Source organism: Colobus angolensis, unplaced genomic scaffold (genome assembly GCF_000951035.1).
Source record: "Colobus angolensis palliatus isolate OR3802 unplaced genomic scaffold, Cang.pa_1.0 Scaffold32, whole genome shotgun sequence".
Taxonomy (NCBI): Eukaryota; Metazoa; Chordata; class Mammalia; order Primates; family Cercopithecidae; genus Colobus; species Colobus angolensis.
In genome coordinates this window covers 1,612,638-1,628,876 of record NW_012116488.1, presented here as the reverse complement: position 1 = coordinate 1,628,876, position 16,239 = coordinate 1,612,638, and the positions used below count along the sequence as shown (strand labels likewise).

At 42.6% G+C, this 16,239-nt stretch overlaps 1 protein-coding gene across 1 annotated transcript in view; it reads left to right on the top strand.

Annotated features, from left to right (window-relative positions):
• TDRD9 (tudor domain containing 9) overlaps positions 1-16,239 on the top strand; it is a 136,094-nt gene that overhangs the window by 70,746 nt on the left and 49,109 nt on the right. The window contains exons 10-14 of the mRNA XM_011951409.1: positions 3,010-3,064; positions 3,206-3,290; positions 4,416-4,473; positions 7,292-7,396; positions 15,922-16,019. Of these exons, the coding sequence (XP_011806799.1) occupies positions 3,010-3,064; positions 3,206-3,290; positions 4,416-4,473; positions 7,292-7,396; positions 15,922-16,019 (401 nt within the window). The remainder of the gene's footprint in view (positions 1-3,009; positions 3,065-3,205; positions 3,291-4,415; positions 4,474-7,291; positions 7,397-15,921; positions 16,020-16,239) is intronic.

Sequence of the window (16,239 nt, the reverse complement as noted above, 5' to 3'; positions counted from 1 at the left end):
GTTGAAAATGCAGAAATCACCGGTCTTCTGTGTCGCTCGCGTTGGGAGTTGGAGACTGGAGCTGTTCCTATTCGGCCATCTCAGTTTGGCTTTTTATTATAATCTTTGTATTTCTTTTTTTTTTTTTTTTTTCCTTTCCTTTCCTTTTCCTTTTTCTAGATGGAGTCTTGCTCTGTTGCCAGGCTGGAGTGCAGTGGCACGATCTCGGCTCACTGCAACCTCCTCCTCCTCAGTTCCAGTGATTCTCTTGCCTCAGCTTCCCGAGTAACTGGGACTACAGGTGTACACCACCATGCCTGGCTAATTTTTGCATTTTTAGTAGAGATGAGGTTTCATCATGTTGGCCAGGATGGTTTCGATCTCTTTACCTCGTGATCTGCCCTCTGTGGCCTCCGAACGTGCTGGGTTTACAGACGTGAGCTACCGTGCCCGGCCAACCCTTGTATTTCTAAAAAGATTTCTTATTAATAAATTATTAAGAGTTCAATTTTTTTTTTTTTTTTGAGACAGAGTCTCACTCTGTTGCCCAGGCAGGAGTACAGTGGCACAATCTCGGCTCACTGCAACCTCTGCCTCCTGGGTTCAAGCGATTCTCCTACCTAAGCCTCCCAAGTAGCTGGGATTACAGGTGTACACCACCATGCCTGGCTAATTTTTGCATTTTTAGTAGAGATGAGGTTTCATCATGTTGGCCAGGATGGTTTCGATCTCTTTACCTCGTGATCTGCCCTCTGTGGCCTCCGAAAGTGCTGGGTTTACAGACGTGAGCTACCGTGCCCGGCCAACCCTTGTATTTCTAAAAAGATTTCTTATTAATAAATTATTAAGAGTTCAATTTTTTTTTTTTTTTTGAGACAGAGTCTCACTCTGTTGCCCAGGCAGGAGTACAGTGGCACAATCTCGGCTCACTGCAACCTCTGCCTCCTGGGTTCAAGCGATTCTCCTACCTAAGCCTCCCAAGTAGCTGGGATTACAGATGCGCACCACCATGCTTGTCTAGAGTTCAACTTTTTGAAGGCAGTCTTGCCACCTTCAAAATTTCCAGTAAAATATTTGGCTTTGTTAAATTTGCATTTTACATATATGGTTATAAATGTGAGGTAACTGTCATTAGTTTGCACTGAAAGCTTATTTAGTAGTAGTAAAACATACTGTTATGGTAATACCATGAGAATCATCAGGGTAATCCTTGAGTTCCCTTCTCAGTGTTTGAGAAAACAGGCTTTTAAAATACCTTTCTGAAAAGATGAATTTATGTTAAATTGTACTTTTTCAAAATTACTTGATTTTTAATTTAAGTGGTATAGCTTGATGAAACATGACAATAATTCAAATATTTTCTGTTGTAAGGTAATATATAGAGCATAAACGGATTTGTTCTTACAATAATGGAGAATGAAAAACATGCAATGAAAATAGCTTATTTAATTTTGGAATGCAACATAATGAGTTTCAAACTTTTGTCATGTTTTGCTTAGGTGATAAGGATTTGTTTACATGCAGGGAACCATTAGCTGACAGTGGGGTGGTGTTGCATTTGCGTTGGAGAATATTTATCAAATGACTGCTGTGTGCATAATATTGTATTAAGGGGAAAAACATCACCAAAGTGGAGCCATGTTGATACTAGCTTAAGAATACCTAACATGAGATAAGTACTTTTTATTTTTATTTCATTTGTTTTTTTAGAAAGGGTCTTGCTGTGTTGCCCAGGCTGGAGTACAGTGGTGTGACCCTGACTCACTGCAGCCTCTGCCTCCTGGGCTGAAGTGATATTTCCACCTCCCAAGTAGCTGGGACTACAGGCGTGTACCCCAATGCCTGACCAAATTTTTTTTTTTTTGTATCTTTTTGTAGAGATAGGGTTTAACTAGATTGCCCAGGCTAGTCTCGAGCTGCTAGGCTCTAGTGGTCTCCATGAAGTGATCCATCTGCCTCAGCCTCCCAAAGTATTGAGATTGCAGGTGTGAGCCACTGCTCCTGGCTGATAAATACTTTTTACCTGCTAAACATTGCCTGAAGGAAATACTTATAAGTGATATTTTACATTTAGGGTTGCTATCTTTTTAATATATTCATGTGAATTCAAGTTTGATAGATGTTTTTGTGTTAATTGATCTTTTGTGAACAGTTCTATGATAGTTTTCCAGGGCTGCTGCAGCAAAGTGCCACAAACTAAATGGCTTAAAAGAACAGCCATATATTCTCTCCCTGTTTCGGAGGCTAGACGTTCACAGTCGAGTTGTCAGCAGGGCCATGCTCTTTCTGAGCCTCTTCCTCTTTCCAGCTCCTGGTAGTGGCCATCAGTCCCCAGTGCTCCTTGACCTGTGGCAGCATCACTCCCGTGTCTGTCGTCGCATGGCGTTCTCTGTCTGTGCCTCTTCCCTTGTATGGACACCACGGCCCAACACATTCCAGTATAACTTCATCTTCACTAATTACATCTGCAATGACTCTGTTTCCAAATAACACCACATTCCAGATTACTGGAGTTGGGACTTCAGTACATCTTTTTAGGGGACACAGTTCAACCCGTAACAGACTCAGATTTGAAAATCAGGGTGGGGCAAAAGTACATGCTAGCTTAGCTTTCAGCAAACAGGACAGAGGCCTGATGGAAATGGTTTAGCACATCCTCATGACCAAAACTTTACAAATGTTATTTTTTTGATTGTAAAGATTTTGCATGCTCATTATAGAAAATTTAGAAAATCTGGGGGTAAAAAAGAAATGCAAAAATTACTCATATAGCTAACACCCACAGGGAGTCACTGCTGTGTAAAGGAAAACTGGAAGAATATGGTTTTTCCCTATATTTTTGAGATACTACTAATCAGTGTCACTGTGTACTTTTACTTGTGTTTCTGGTATATTTAGGCAAAGAGGATAAAAAAGTCAAATGAATTGGTACGGCCTTCTTTGAAAGATATGCCATTTTAATTTAAAAGTTGGTTTCTGGCAGTAAATACAAAGATGTTTATTTCTCTCCTCCACTTTTTTCTTCCCTAGGTCTGGGTGAAATAAACTATATGCATGAACTTCTCACAAACCTGGTTCATAAAAGGTATGTTGAAAATGATACAGCTGTATTCTTCTAAACCCTTGCGTTGTTTCTGCCTTAAATAATTTTAATTATCTCAGTATTTATTTTTGTATCTCATGTATATCTATTCTTTATGGAGATTTTATTTTAGTAATTTCTTAGGTTGCAGGTCTATCCACTCCATTCAAGTGTGGCTTTAGAAGAACAGAATAATGTATTTTTAAGTCCAGTCCCTGGGTACAGAAAGGTAGGAAAACTGGAAAGACAAGTTCTAAGCACTTTAGGTAAATTCTCCTTAGAGACTCTACTCATGAAAAATATTTTCTGGGTGTCGTGGCTCATGCTGGTGTTTCCAGCACTGTGGGAGGCTGAGGCGGGTGAATCGTTTGAGCTCAGGAGTTTGAGACCAGCCTGGTAGCATGGCGAAACCCCATCTCTACAAAAAATATAAAAATTACCTGAGTGCAGTGGCACACACCTGTGGTCCCAGCTACTTGGGAGGCTGAGGTAGGAGGCTTGTGCCTGGCTGGTGGAGGCTGCAGTGAGCCGAGATCACACAAGTGCACTCCAGCCTGGGAGACAGAACAAGACTCTGTCTCAAAAAAAAAAAAAAGAAAATTCACATTTCAGCAGTGTGTTCTGTTAGCGGTTAGTCACTTAAACAAGTATTTGCCTGACGAGCCAGGTATGTTGTTTAGTTTTGTGTTTTATTTTGTAAATCAGTTTGCTAAAAAGCTAAGATTTTTTATTTTCTCAATTCAGGAATTCTGATGCCTTTTAATTCTTCTTTAGCATTTCTCTAACTTTGGGACTGTTCTGGTGTCCCTGAAACCATTCTGGTGACTGGTTAGAAGCCATATGCTAGGTCCTGCTTCAGGAGGATTTCTTTATCTCAGATTATGTGTGAATGATGGAGTTGTTTTAACTAGACCCTTCTAGAGCTGCTTGAGGTGATCAGGGGGCCTGAGCTGGCAACCTCACCCCCTGGATTGCTTTGGAATCCCTAGGAGCAGCCTTGAGTGGTATTCTAGGGCAACTACAAGCTACAGCCCTTCTTCTAGAAACCTGGTTGTACCCCTGGGCAATTCCAGGACCCCTCTCCACCTCACCAAAGCTACCACCCCAGAAGTCAGGAACAGCTCCCTTTGCCTGTATCTAAGCCCTTGCTGTGTTGTATGTGGCTGGTTTCCATTCACCAGGGGCTTCTTGATCAATTGTGATGTGTATAAGATAGAAAAATGGCTAATTTTGAAATCTGAGTTCAGTATTTACATGCAGAAGCTTTAAAATAATTTTTGCATTTTCGTAAACTTTGCCTAATGATGTCCAGAATATAGTAGGAATGTCAGCTTTTTTCTTTGATGTTTAACAGATTATTCTGTCCACCAATATTGCAGAGAGTTCTGTCACAGTTCCAGATGTTAAATATGGTAAGATACTTACCTGTTTACCTCCCGGCATTAGCTGTAGTGCCATATTTATTGGCTTATTCACCTCACTCAGGAATTGTTCTTCTCTTCCTCCCCATCTCTCCCCGTTTTGGAAGATGGAATTGAGAAAAATAGGTTTACGTAGTTTCTCCCATACTCTTAGTTCACCACCTCCTCCTCTGAGTACAGCATTTCATGCTTTAGGGCAAGCTGGCTAGTAGGAAGTGTTTGGGGTGTTCCCACTGGGCCTTGTGGGAAACAACTTTGGGGCCGCCAGGTGGAGTTCTGTGACTGGAGGGAGGCAGGTGTGGGGAGGAACTTGGGCCATCTCAGTTCTGAAGGTTGCTTGGCAGGGCACCCTGTCAACTCTGGAGCAGCCCGCTTTGTCATCCCGTTTTCTGTATCTGGGTCTGGGAGCAGCCCGCTTTGTCATCCCGTTTTCTGTATCTGGGTCTGATTACTTTGTGAGATTGCTTCATCAATGGGTTTTCTAAATTCATTAATTTATATTTGAGAACCTAACACATGTGCCAGGCACTGTTTTCAATGCTGGCAGGACAGTGGTGAATAAGACAAAGTCCGGTCCTCATGGCTGCTGTGTTCTGGTGGGAGAGAGAGAGACACTTAGCAGGTAAAAAGGTCTTTATAATTTCAGGTACAGGTCAATGTTGTGTAGGAAAATAAATCAGGGGAAGGGGTTACAGTTACTGGGAAAAAAATGATCTTTCAGATAGGATGATGTGGAATTACATCTTTGAGGAAGTGACATTTTAATAGAGGCTTGAATTAAATGAGGAGCGAGCTATGCGGAAAGGTGGCTGGGGTGTGGGGAACGGGTTTGAGGAGCAGCACACGGCCAGTGTGGCTGGAATGGGTAAACCAGGCAGATGATAATGAGCGGGTGTTTTGTCTCTGTACCAGGGAAATAGCAGTAAGCAAAATAGACAAAAGCCTTTGTTCTCGTGGCACTTTCAGGGGTGGGTAGATAAATACAGATATGTAGTAAGTTACATCATGGTGAGTATATGAAGAAAAAGGAGGGAGTTATTGGGTAGGGAGTGTTAGGGAAGCACCATTGAGATTGTAGCTGGAGTGACCAGGGAATGTGACAAGTCACATGTTGAAGGAGGTTAGGGAGGGAGTCAGGTCCATACCTGGCAAAAGAGTGTTTAGAGTAGGAGAAAGCAAGAGTGTGCTTGATGGTTGTGAAACAGCACCATCAAGCAAGGAGGCCAAGGCAGCTGGACCAGTGTGAACAAAGGGGAAAGGAGCCTGAAGAGAGGCCTGGGGGTGGCAGGGCCCGTAGGGCCTGGTGCATCCTTTGCTGTGCTGGGCACGATGGAGAATCCTTGGTGAGTTTTGATAACAGAAATGATATAACCTGAAGTTCACTTAACAGGATTTCTCTGGGAATAGACTAGAATGAGGCAAAGGAGATAAAAGGAAGGAAGAGAGTTAGGAGGGTGTCACAAGAATCTAGGCGAGAATCGGTGGTGTTTAGAATAGGACAGTAGCGATAGGGGACAGGAGGTACAGGTAGATCCCAGGGAGATTCTGAAGGCAGAGCTGGTGAGGATGTGCTGAGGTGTCTGATGGAGAAATTGTGAGAGACACGTTTGGTTGGCCCTCTAGACGTGTGGCCTGAGAGACTGGAAGGATGGAGGCTCCTGTGAGATGGTGCAGGCTCTGGAAGGAGCAGGGTGGGGTAGGTGAGGAGCTGAGATTTGGGCTGAGACATGTGCTAGATGTTCAGGTGGAGGTGTCGTGGAAGCAGCCGGCTGTGTGAGCTTGGAGACCAGGGCCAGGGAGCAGCTGGCGGGGGCGTCAGCCGGTGACTGGCGTTGGAAGGCAGGAACCTGGCCAAACTCTTCTGGGAGTGCACAGAGGGAGGGTGGCCCCAGTGTTTAAAGGTGGGCAATAAGAGCAGAGGGGCCTCCAGAGCAGTGGGAAGAAAGCCAGTGAGCACAGGGGCCTAGACACCCAGTAGGAAAGGGTCTTGAGGGGATGGAATGGAGGAGTGCATCAGATGCTCATGGCAGATCAAGGAGAACCTCCCACCGGGGCTGTTGTCAGTGACCTTGACAAGAGCAGCTTTGGTAGAAGCAAACGTCTGCTTGGAATGGGCTCAAGAAAGAATGGGAAGAAATGAATCAAGAACCGGTGGCGGCAGACAACACTCCACAGGTGTTTTGCTGTAGGGGAGCAGAGGAAATGGGGCAGTAAGTGAAGGGGTGGCCCAGGGGAGTGAGTGTTGCTGATGGGAGATCCCCAGTGCTTTGGCTGTGTGAGGGGGAAAGGGGGAGTGGAGGGGAGGAGGCAGGCCATGGATGAGGATACTAAAGCGCAGAGACGCTTGGCAGCTTATCCAGCCAGGCACACCGACGTGTACAGATGCACAGACACACACACCCATCCAGACAGACATACACAAACCCAGACACCCAGATCCACCCACAGGCACACACAGATGCGGGATTTGAATTCTGGCAGTCCCTTGCATCAGCTGCTCTTCTGTACTGCTGTTGTAATGCTGCTCTTTTGGAGAACGTTACTCTTTCGGGTGCAGTCCAGGTAGGCCTTCTTATGACACGTTGGGTCTTTACACCCAGAGACTCCCAGTACTCAGCAAGAAAGGATGTGACCACCAACTCCCCGTCCTGGGCAGAAGGAGTGGTCAGTGCGTGGCAAATATTTCTGCCTGTTCACTAATTCTTAAGGCTGCATGCTTCAAATGGTTTTATCACTATGCATTGTGATTTATTATGCAATGATCTCTTATTAGCATGGTGTTTATAGTTCTTTTCTTTTTAAATGGCAGTTATAGATTTTTGTTTGACTAGAACTTTGGTCTGTGATGAAGATACAAATTATCAGAGTCTGCGACTGAGTTGGGCCTCTAAAACCAGCTGCAATCAGAGAAAAGGTAAGACATTTGTGTTAAAGCACAGTAATGAGTCAGTGGTGACACAGCGGCACATTCAGGTGGTTTTTTTTTTTTTTTTCCCCCCTGAGATGGAGTCTCGCTCTGTCGCCCAGGCTGGAGTGCAGTGGCGCGATCTCGACTCACTGCAAGCTCTGCCTCCTGGTTCTCGCCATTCTCCTGCCTCAGCCTCCCGAGTAGCTGGGACTACAGGCACCTGCGACCATGCCCGGCTAATTTTTTGTATTCTTTTAGTAGAGACAGGGTTTCACCGTGTTAGCCAGGATGGTCTTGATTTACTGACCTCGTGATCCGCCCGCCTCTGCCTCCCAAAGTGCTGGGATTACAGGGGTGAGCCACCGTGCCCGGCCATTCAGATGCTTTTCTAAAAAATTCATTTTTTGCACTTTTTGCTCAGATATTTCCTTTCTTGGAACCAGTTTTAAGTTTTTAGCAATGGCTTCTCATATTGTCAAGAGTGTCCATTTAAATCCATGCTTCTCCTCTCTTCTAATGTATGAGGTCTTTGTACAAACTGGATAAACCCTATCATCCTGACACTGTTTTTTTCCTAAAGTGAAATTAAAAAATTATTGGTGAAGAACTATGGAAACCAAGTGGATCACTTCAGTAATTTTTGATCATCTGATTTGTGTTTCACTTTGATCTTCCTAGGGTTAGTTTTCCTAAAGTGGTTCCACAGAGAGTTCCGGATTTGCTGCATCAGCCACATGTATCACTGGGCAGAGATGAGGGTGTGAGGTCACTTTTGGGGTCTTGGGATGCTTCGACCACAGTGGAGGTATATTCATAACATACCTGGGACAGGTTGTTAAGATCACCTGTGGCAAGAACTGATTTCACAGAACAGCGTTCTCAGTGCAGACTGAGAAGTGGCTTATTTTTTTATTTTTAGAGAACTTTTTGAGAAGGGTAGATAAAAGACCATTTCAAGGATACTAAAATACTAAATACACCCCTCAAATAATAAAGGCAACATTGATTTAATATTTACCATACGCCAGACATTCTTCTAAGTGTTTATTAACTCATTTAATCTTCCTAACACCCCTGTGAGGTAAGTACATACATAGTATGTTAATTAAGATTCCCATTTCTTAGTGAAGCAGCTGAGAGGCACGGAAATAGTAGCTTGCTCAAGATTATAGCAGGAAGTGGTGGGAATGGGGTTTGAACTCAGAAGTCTGACTTCGGTCTACATTCTTAACCTTTTTGTTGTATCGCCTCTCCTGAAATGACTTGCCCAGAGAGGGGTGAAGAGAATGACTAAGCAGCCGTTAAAATAGGGTCGCAGAGGCCAGGCGCGGTGGCTCACACCTGTAATCCCAGCACTTTGGGAGGCCAAGGTGGGTAGATTGCCTGAGCTTAGGAGTTCCAGACCAGCCTGGACAACATGGCAAAACTCTGTGTCTACCAAAAACACAAAAAATTAGCTGGGCATGGTGGCACATACCTGTGGTCCCAGCTACTCGGGAGGGTGAAGTGGGAGGATCACTTGAGCCTGGGAGGTGGAGGTTGAAGTGAGCCAAGATCACACACACTGTACTCCAGCCTGTGTGACAGAGTGAGAGCCCTGTCTCAAAAAAAAAAAAAAATCACAGAGGTTCTCATCACTTTGGAAAAACCTTATGTATTATTATAAAGTTAAGAGAAAAAAGGCTATTAAACTGTAATCACCTTACTAGGTTTAACCTCCTTCCCCCTCAAACTTCCCAAAAAACTATGCTTAAAAAATGACTAGAAATAGCTGGGTGCAGTGGCTTGCACCTGTAATCCCAGCACTTTGGGAGGCTGAGGCTGGTAGATCATTTGAGGTCAGGAGTTTGAGACTAGTCCGGCCAACATGGTGAAACCCTGTCTCTATTACAAATATAATAATTAGCTGAGTGTGGTGGCACGCACCTGTAATCCCAACTACTTGGGAGGCTGAGGTCTGAGAATTGCTTGAACCTGGGAGGTGGAGGTTGCAGTGAGCCTAGATCACGCCACTGCACTCCAGCCTGGGCAACAGAGCAAGACTCTGTCTCAAAACAAAAAACCCTCAACAAAAAATGACTAGAAATAAATATACAAAAATGTTAAAAGTGATTATCTTTGGGTCAGTCTTGGGATTGTAGTTTTGTCTACCTTTTTGTATATTCAAAATTTCTATAATTAGATATTTATTATAAAATTTCTTCCTTTACAGGATATTGCAAAAATAGTACATAGAATCCTTTGAATCCTTCTCTTACCTTCTCCTGGAGTGGGACATTTGTATAAGTACAGTCAACCAGGAAATTGACATAGTGTAACACTGTTAGACCATACACCTTGTTTCACAGTTTTCCTTGTACCGTGTGTATGATTCTCTGCAGTTTGATCCTGTGTGTAAGTTTGTGTAACCACTACTGTGATCAGAACACAGAACTGTCCTGTCCCACTACTATGCAGGGGTGGCCCTGTGCTGCCCCCTTGCAGCCATACCTGCCCCTAATACTCTGCCTGCCAACTGGTGACCCATCTTCATCTCTGCAGCTTTGTCATTTCCAGGATGTTAGATAAATGGAATCACACAGTATGTGACCTTTTGAAATTGTCTTTTTCCAAGACTTACCCTAGTGTTCTTAGGAGCCATCTAAGCCAATACAAGCTGCATGCATGTATCAGTGGCTCATTCCTTTTTATTACTAAGTAGTATTCCACTGAACATTTACCTGTTTAAGGACATTTGAGGTTTTTCCAATTCTTGCCGTGTGAATAAAACGGCTGTGAATATTCATATACGGGTTTTTGTGTGGCCATAAGTTTTCATTTCTCTGGTATAAAAACCCAAGAATATAATTACTGGGTCATGTGGTAAATCTATGTTTAGTTTCTTTTGTTTTGTTTTGTTGTGTTTTGAGATGGAGTCTCACTCTGTCGCCAGGCTGGAGTGCAGTGGCGTGATCTCAGCTCACTGCAACCTTCACCTTCTGGGTTCAAGCAATTGTCCTGCCTCAGCCTCCCTAGTAGCTGGGACTACAGGCGTGCCCCACCATGTCCAGCTAATTTTTGTATTTTTAGTAGAGACGGGGTTTTACCGTGTTGGCCAGGCTGGTCTCTAACTCTTGACCTCATGATCCTCCTGTCTTGGCCTCCCAAAGTGCTTGGATTACAGGCATGAGCCACTATGCCCAGCCTACGTTTAGTTTTATAAGGCACTATTCTTTCCATGGTGGCTGTGTCATTTTACATTCCATGAGCAATGTGTGAGATCTATTTTTTCCATATTCTTGCCAGCACCACTGTTAAAAGAAAAATTTTGGCCAGACATGGTGGCTCATGCCTGTAATCCCAGCACTTTGGGAGGATAAGATGGGCAGATTGCATGAGCCCAGGAGTTTGAGATCAGCTTGGGCAACGTGGCAAAACCCTATCTCTATAAAAAATACAAAAATTAGCCAACCATGATGGCATGTGCCTATACTCCCAGCTACTCGGTAGGGTAAGGTGGGAGGATGGATTGAGCCTGGGAGGTCGATGCAGTTGAGCCATGATTGCGCCACTGCACTCCAACCTGTGTGACAGTGAGATGCTGTTCTGAAAAAAAAAAAAAGAAAAAAATTTTAGACAAATTAAACTTAACAGAGTTTTAAAGAACATTTTGCAGATGGGTCTGCCTCTGAACTGGAAGAGGTTTAGAGAGACTCTGGTACTGTTGCATGGTCAAGGAAGATTTATGAACAGAAAAAGGAAAGTGATGTGTAGAGAACAGAAGTGAGTTACAGAAATGGCCAGACTGACTACAGCTGGGCATTGGTCATCTTTGAATGTGGTTTGAGCAGTTGGTTGCCTTTGATTGGCTGAAACCTGGTGATTGGCATAAGAGTGGGTTATAGTCTGTTTGCATATGTAGTTAGGTTATAGTTTACTATGTGCATAGAGACTTTTAGGCTGAACTTAAAATATGTAAGGAGGCATCTTTAGGCTAAACTTTTTTCTTTTCTTTTTTTTTTTTTTAGACGGAGTCTTGCTCTGTTGCCAGGTTGGAGTGCAGTGACATGATCTTGGCTTACTGCAAGCTCTGCCTCCCGGGTTCATGCCATTCTCCTGCCTCAGCCTCCCGAGTAGCTGGGACTTCAGGTGCCCGCCACCACGCCTGGCTAATTTTTTGTATTTTTAGTAGAGATGGGGTTTCACTGTGTTAGCCAGGATGGTCTCGATCTCCTGACCTCATGATCTGTCCACCTCGGCCTCCCAAAGTGCTGGGATTACAGATGTGAGCCACTGCGCCCGGCCAGCATCTATCTGCTTTAAAAATTTTTAGTTTGATTATTTTGCATTTAGTATGAGTGACTTTATTTTGGATTAGCCTGGTCTGTTGGAGCCTAGTGTATGAGTTTAGTCCAAAACAATGGTCTCTCATCATTTTGTTTAACAGTTTCCTCCTTTTGGTCAGATTTTGAGTTAGGTGAGAGTGTGACCAAAACTTAGGGCTTTAGTGTCACTCTCAGTTATTGTCATTTTGGGTTTTTAGTCTTGACATGTTATTTATGGGCTATGGTTTTTTCATGATGACACTTTTTTTTGAGCTTTTGTTGTTTTAAGTGAAGAAGAGATTGACATTTTTATGTATTCATTTTTGAGACAAGGTCTTGCTCTGTCACTCAGGCTGGAGTACAGTGGCGTGATCATGGCTCACTGCAGCCTCAACCTCCCAAGCTCAAGCAATCCTCCCACCTCAGCCTCCCGAGTGGCTGAGACTACAAGTGTGTGCCACCACACCCAGCTAATTTTTTATTTTTTTGTGGAGACAGGGATCTCACTATGTTGCCCAGGCTGGATCTCACTATGCTGCCCAGGCTAGTTCTAACTATGTTGCCCAGGCTGGATCTCACTATGTTGCCCAGGCTGGACTCAAGTGATCCTCCTACCTTAGCCTCCCAAAGTGCTGGGATTACAGTTACGAGCCACCACACTCAGCCAACATTTTGTAGATGGCTGTATGTAAACATTTAAAACTTTTGAGAGAATACAGTGTACCAGGGAGACTACTATTATGACTGTTAGGAGGATAATACCAAAAGTTTGGAATATGTTCTTTAGCCAGGGTTTCCATGAACCATACCAGTGAAAATCAAATAGATCAAAGAATGAGTCAGATAAAGAGGCTTGCTTTTAACCAAGCAGTCCGTTTATCTTTGTCTTGAGTCTTTTTTTTTTTTGAGATGGAGTTTTGCTCTTGTTGCCCAGGCTGGAGTGCAATGGCGCGATCTTGGCTCACTGCAATCTCTGACTCCCGGGTTCAAGTGACTCTCCTGCCTCAGCCTCCTGAGTAGCTGGGACTACAGGCACATGCCACCTTGCCCGGCTAATTTTTTGTATTTTTAGTAGAGATAGGGTTTCACTATGTTGGCAAGGCTAGTGTCGAACTCCTGACCTCAGGCGATCCACCTGCCTCAGCCTCCCAAAGTGCTGGGATTATAGGCATGAGCCACCGTGCCCGGCCTAACTGATTCTTTATAATACCTGATGTGTTTATCTATGTATAATAAGTAGTGTCAGCAACTTTTTTTTTCCAATCTAGCCAGTAAGTAATCTAGAGAAATTTCATTACCTAGCACAACTTTAGCGAGAGAATTTAAAAAAGTCTGTTGTGTAATCATCGGCTTTGTAGTAGAATCTATTCTAGAGCCTATTAGGAGTGATACATTTTTAATTATTGTCTTATTTACTCTAAACCATGGGAAAAGAGACCTAGCAGATGACGTCTATCTAGAAGGGTGAAGGCCTCTTGGCAATGTTTTCGTTAACCTATGAGGTAGGTCGAGAGAGAGGAACCAGTGGTTTGTTTCTGACTGATTATGGATTAACAAAGGTACTATTAAAATTTTTTATATCTGCCCTTTGTCTTTTGTTTATTAAGGCATAAGATAGTCCATGTGTAAGGTTGGCTGTAAAATCTTTTACCAATAAAAGTATGCCCCATGAGTGTATATAATCACCTCTTTTTTTAGGGAAGTTACTAGATGCATTATTGTTTATAGAGGCAGAAGCAAGGGGAAAAATAAGAGGTTGGAGTCTCATGATAGAGAAGTCTTAATTTGTGATCTTGGGAAAGCTGTTCACATCTGGGATGTTATCTGCTTTTGGGGAGAAACTTTTTTGGTTAGCTTTACCTTAAGGTTTCTAATGGGTGTATAGTTTTTAAAAGTCTGGAGGGGCTCTTTTAATTTGTGAGATTATGCACTTAAGCTTTGAGATCCCAAAGTTTTGTAATGTGGGTGGCAAGGGCAGTCTTTCTCTGATGTTGTTTTTAGAAGAGTCGATCTCTGGGTTTTAGATCGTGAAGTATTTGATTGTCCTTAGTTGGTGGACCATGACAAGCTTTTTTTTCACCTGGTGAAAATATATTTTGGTATAACGCATTAAAGTCTTGTGGCATTTAGTCATACTAGAGTTTAGTAGCAGAAGATACATGAGATTCTATTTTCAGGTGTATAGAGGCCTTTTAGTGACTATTTTACAAGGGATTACCTTGTTTTTTACTGAAGTGGATTTGATTGTCTTCAATCTGTAATTCCTTTGACTATGACAATCTAGTTAGCTTTTTCTAATGCTGTTGTATCTGTAATATTTTATTTAACTGTTTTATAACTTGTCTAGTGAAACAAGCACTTCTGTCACTGGAGATTTTTTTATGAATGACCCATGAGAGAACACATTTTCTAGTAACCTATTTGGAATAATTTCAGTGGACTTTGGATAATAGGGGTGGTGATCCCTAGTTTTTGGCATCTGGCCCTGAGGTGATTAAGGCAGAAGAATATTGCCTCCTGGGTGCACAGTCCATACAGAGGACGGAGGATGTATGGCTGCGGTTGGTTAGTTTTACATATCAAAGACATGTTCCTGGCTGGGCCCTTTGCTCTAAGAATTGGCTAGTCTTGGGAGGGGCAGTCTCACCCCAGCCAGAAAGGTTTTTAAAAATACCAAAGCATCATGCTATACAGAAAATAAAAAGTATTTAGAATATAAATTGCATTTGCATTTTTGTAAAGAAAATCACTTGCATGTGCTTGCTCTTGCTGTTTCTGGGTTCTTGGTTCTGTCCCATTGCCCTTTCTCTTTCCCTCCGCCGGCACTGTACTGCCTTGATTACTGTAGAGGAAGTTGTTATATCAAACAGAGTGATTCTTCCTACTTTATTCTTCATTTTCAAAATGGTTTTCAATATTTGAAGTCTTTGGTCTTGCCAGATAGATTTCAGAATAAGATACCACAGAAGTTTCGTGCTTTTGATAGGAATTCTGTTAAACCCATAGATGAATATGTGGAAAACCGACACAGTGACTCTGTGGAATCTTCAGTCTCTGGGTACTATATGTGTCTCTGTTTAGCCATCTTTGGTTTCTTTCATTGACAGTGTGTAATTTTCAGTGTATAGATCCTGTATGTGCTGTGTTAAATTTATGCCTCGGTGTTTCATTTGACTTAAAGTGATTGTAAATGACATTGTGTTTCAATTTTGGTTTCCATATGTTCATTACTAGTATCTGGACATGTGGTTGATTTTTGTGTGTTGATCTTGTATCCTGCGTCTTTGCTGAATTCACTTATTAGTTCTTGGAAGGCTTTTTTTGGGTGTTTGTTTTTGTGATGTCTTGGGATTTTCTTAGATCATCCTGTCATTTGCACATAGGGTGGGTGGTGGTGGAGGAAGAAGCCTAGATTCTCCACAGTCTCCTGGCAGTGAGGAGGATGCCGGGAAGGCAGACAGGGCAGCAGGGGACAGGATCCAGATCCCCGAAGGTGGGGAAGGAATGGTTTTTGGGTTGCCTCATTTCTTTTAAAGCTGCATTTTAAGACTCCCTCCTACCCCTCCCTCCACTCTCTCTCCTTGGACAATTTTATTACATGTTAGGATAAAAGAGTTGCTACTTCATAGGTGATAGAGTCACAAGAGAGTAACAGTTTATGTCATGGTCTCCGTGGGCCGGCCTTGGTTCTGAGCCTTCTGCTTGTTCCTCACTCAGTCACATAATGTGGTGTGGCTGACAGCTGGGAGGGTGCTTTGCAGTGGGGCGAGGATGGGTGGGTGGCAGAAGCCGTTGGAAGCACAAGCTGTTGAGACAGCCTCCTCGATGGCATCGTAGGGCCTGTCGCTAACCTCGTGACTTTCTATTATGAACTGTGCGTTTTCCAGAAGGGTGTACTGGGTTTCTGTTGCATATTGGGCCAAGGTTGTCTTCTTCAGAAATATGCATTAGATTTGATAATATTGGTCACTGAGTAGAAGTCAGCATTTAGCCTTGTTCTAATTTATTCTAACTTTTTAGGATAGTCATTCTTATTTAGAATAACATTTAAAATAAGAATAACTTATTAAGAATACACTAACATTCTAAAAGTGTTACTGACATGGTCTAGTAGAAGACACTTAAGGCTTTGCTTAATTAATATTTAATGACTGTTTAAAAATATATCTTCATGCTGATGTTAAAGTAATTAATGCCAAACGCTGTTTGCACATCTTTCCTTTGAAGGCCGTGCTGGACGAGTGTCTAAAGGGTACTGTTACCGGCTGGTACACAAGGATTTCTGGGACAACTCCATCCCTGATCATGTTGTTCCTGAGATGTTGGTAATTCACTTTGGTCACTGTCAAAGTTATTTATTTTATTTTATTTTATTTCATTTATTTCATTTCATTTAAATCATTTCATTTCATTTCATTCCATTCCATTCCATTCCATTTCAATTTCATTTCATTTCATTTCAATTTCATTTCATTTCATTTCATTTCAATTTCATTATTCATTTCATTTCATTTCATTTCATTATTTCATTTCATTTCATTTCAT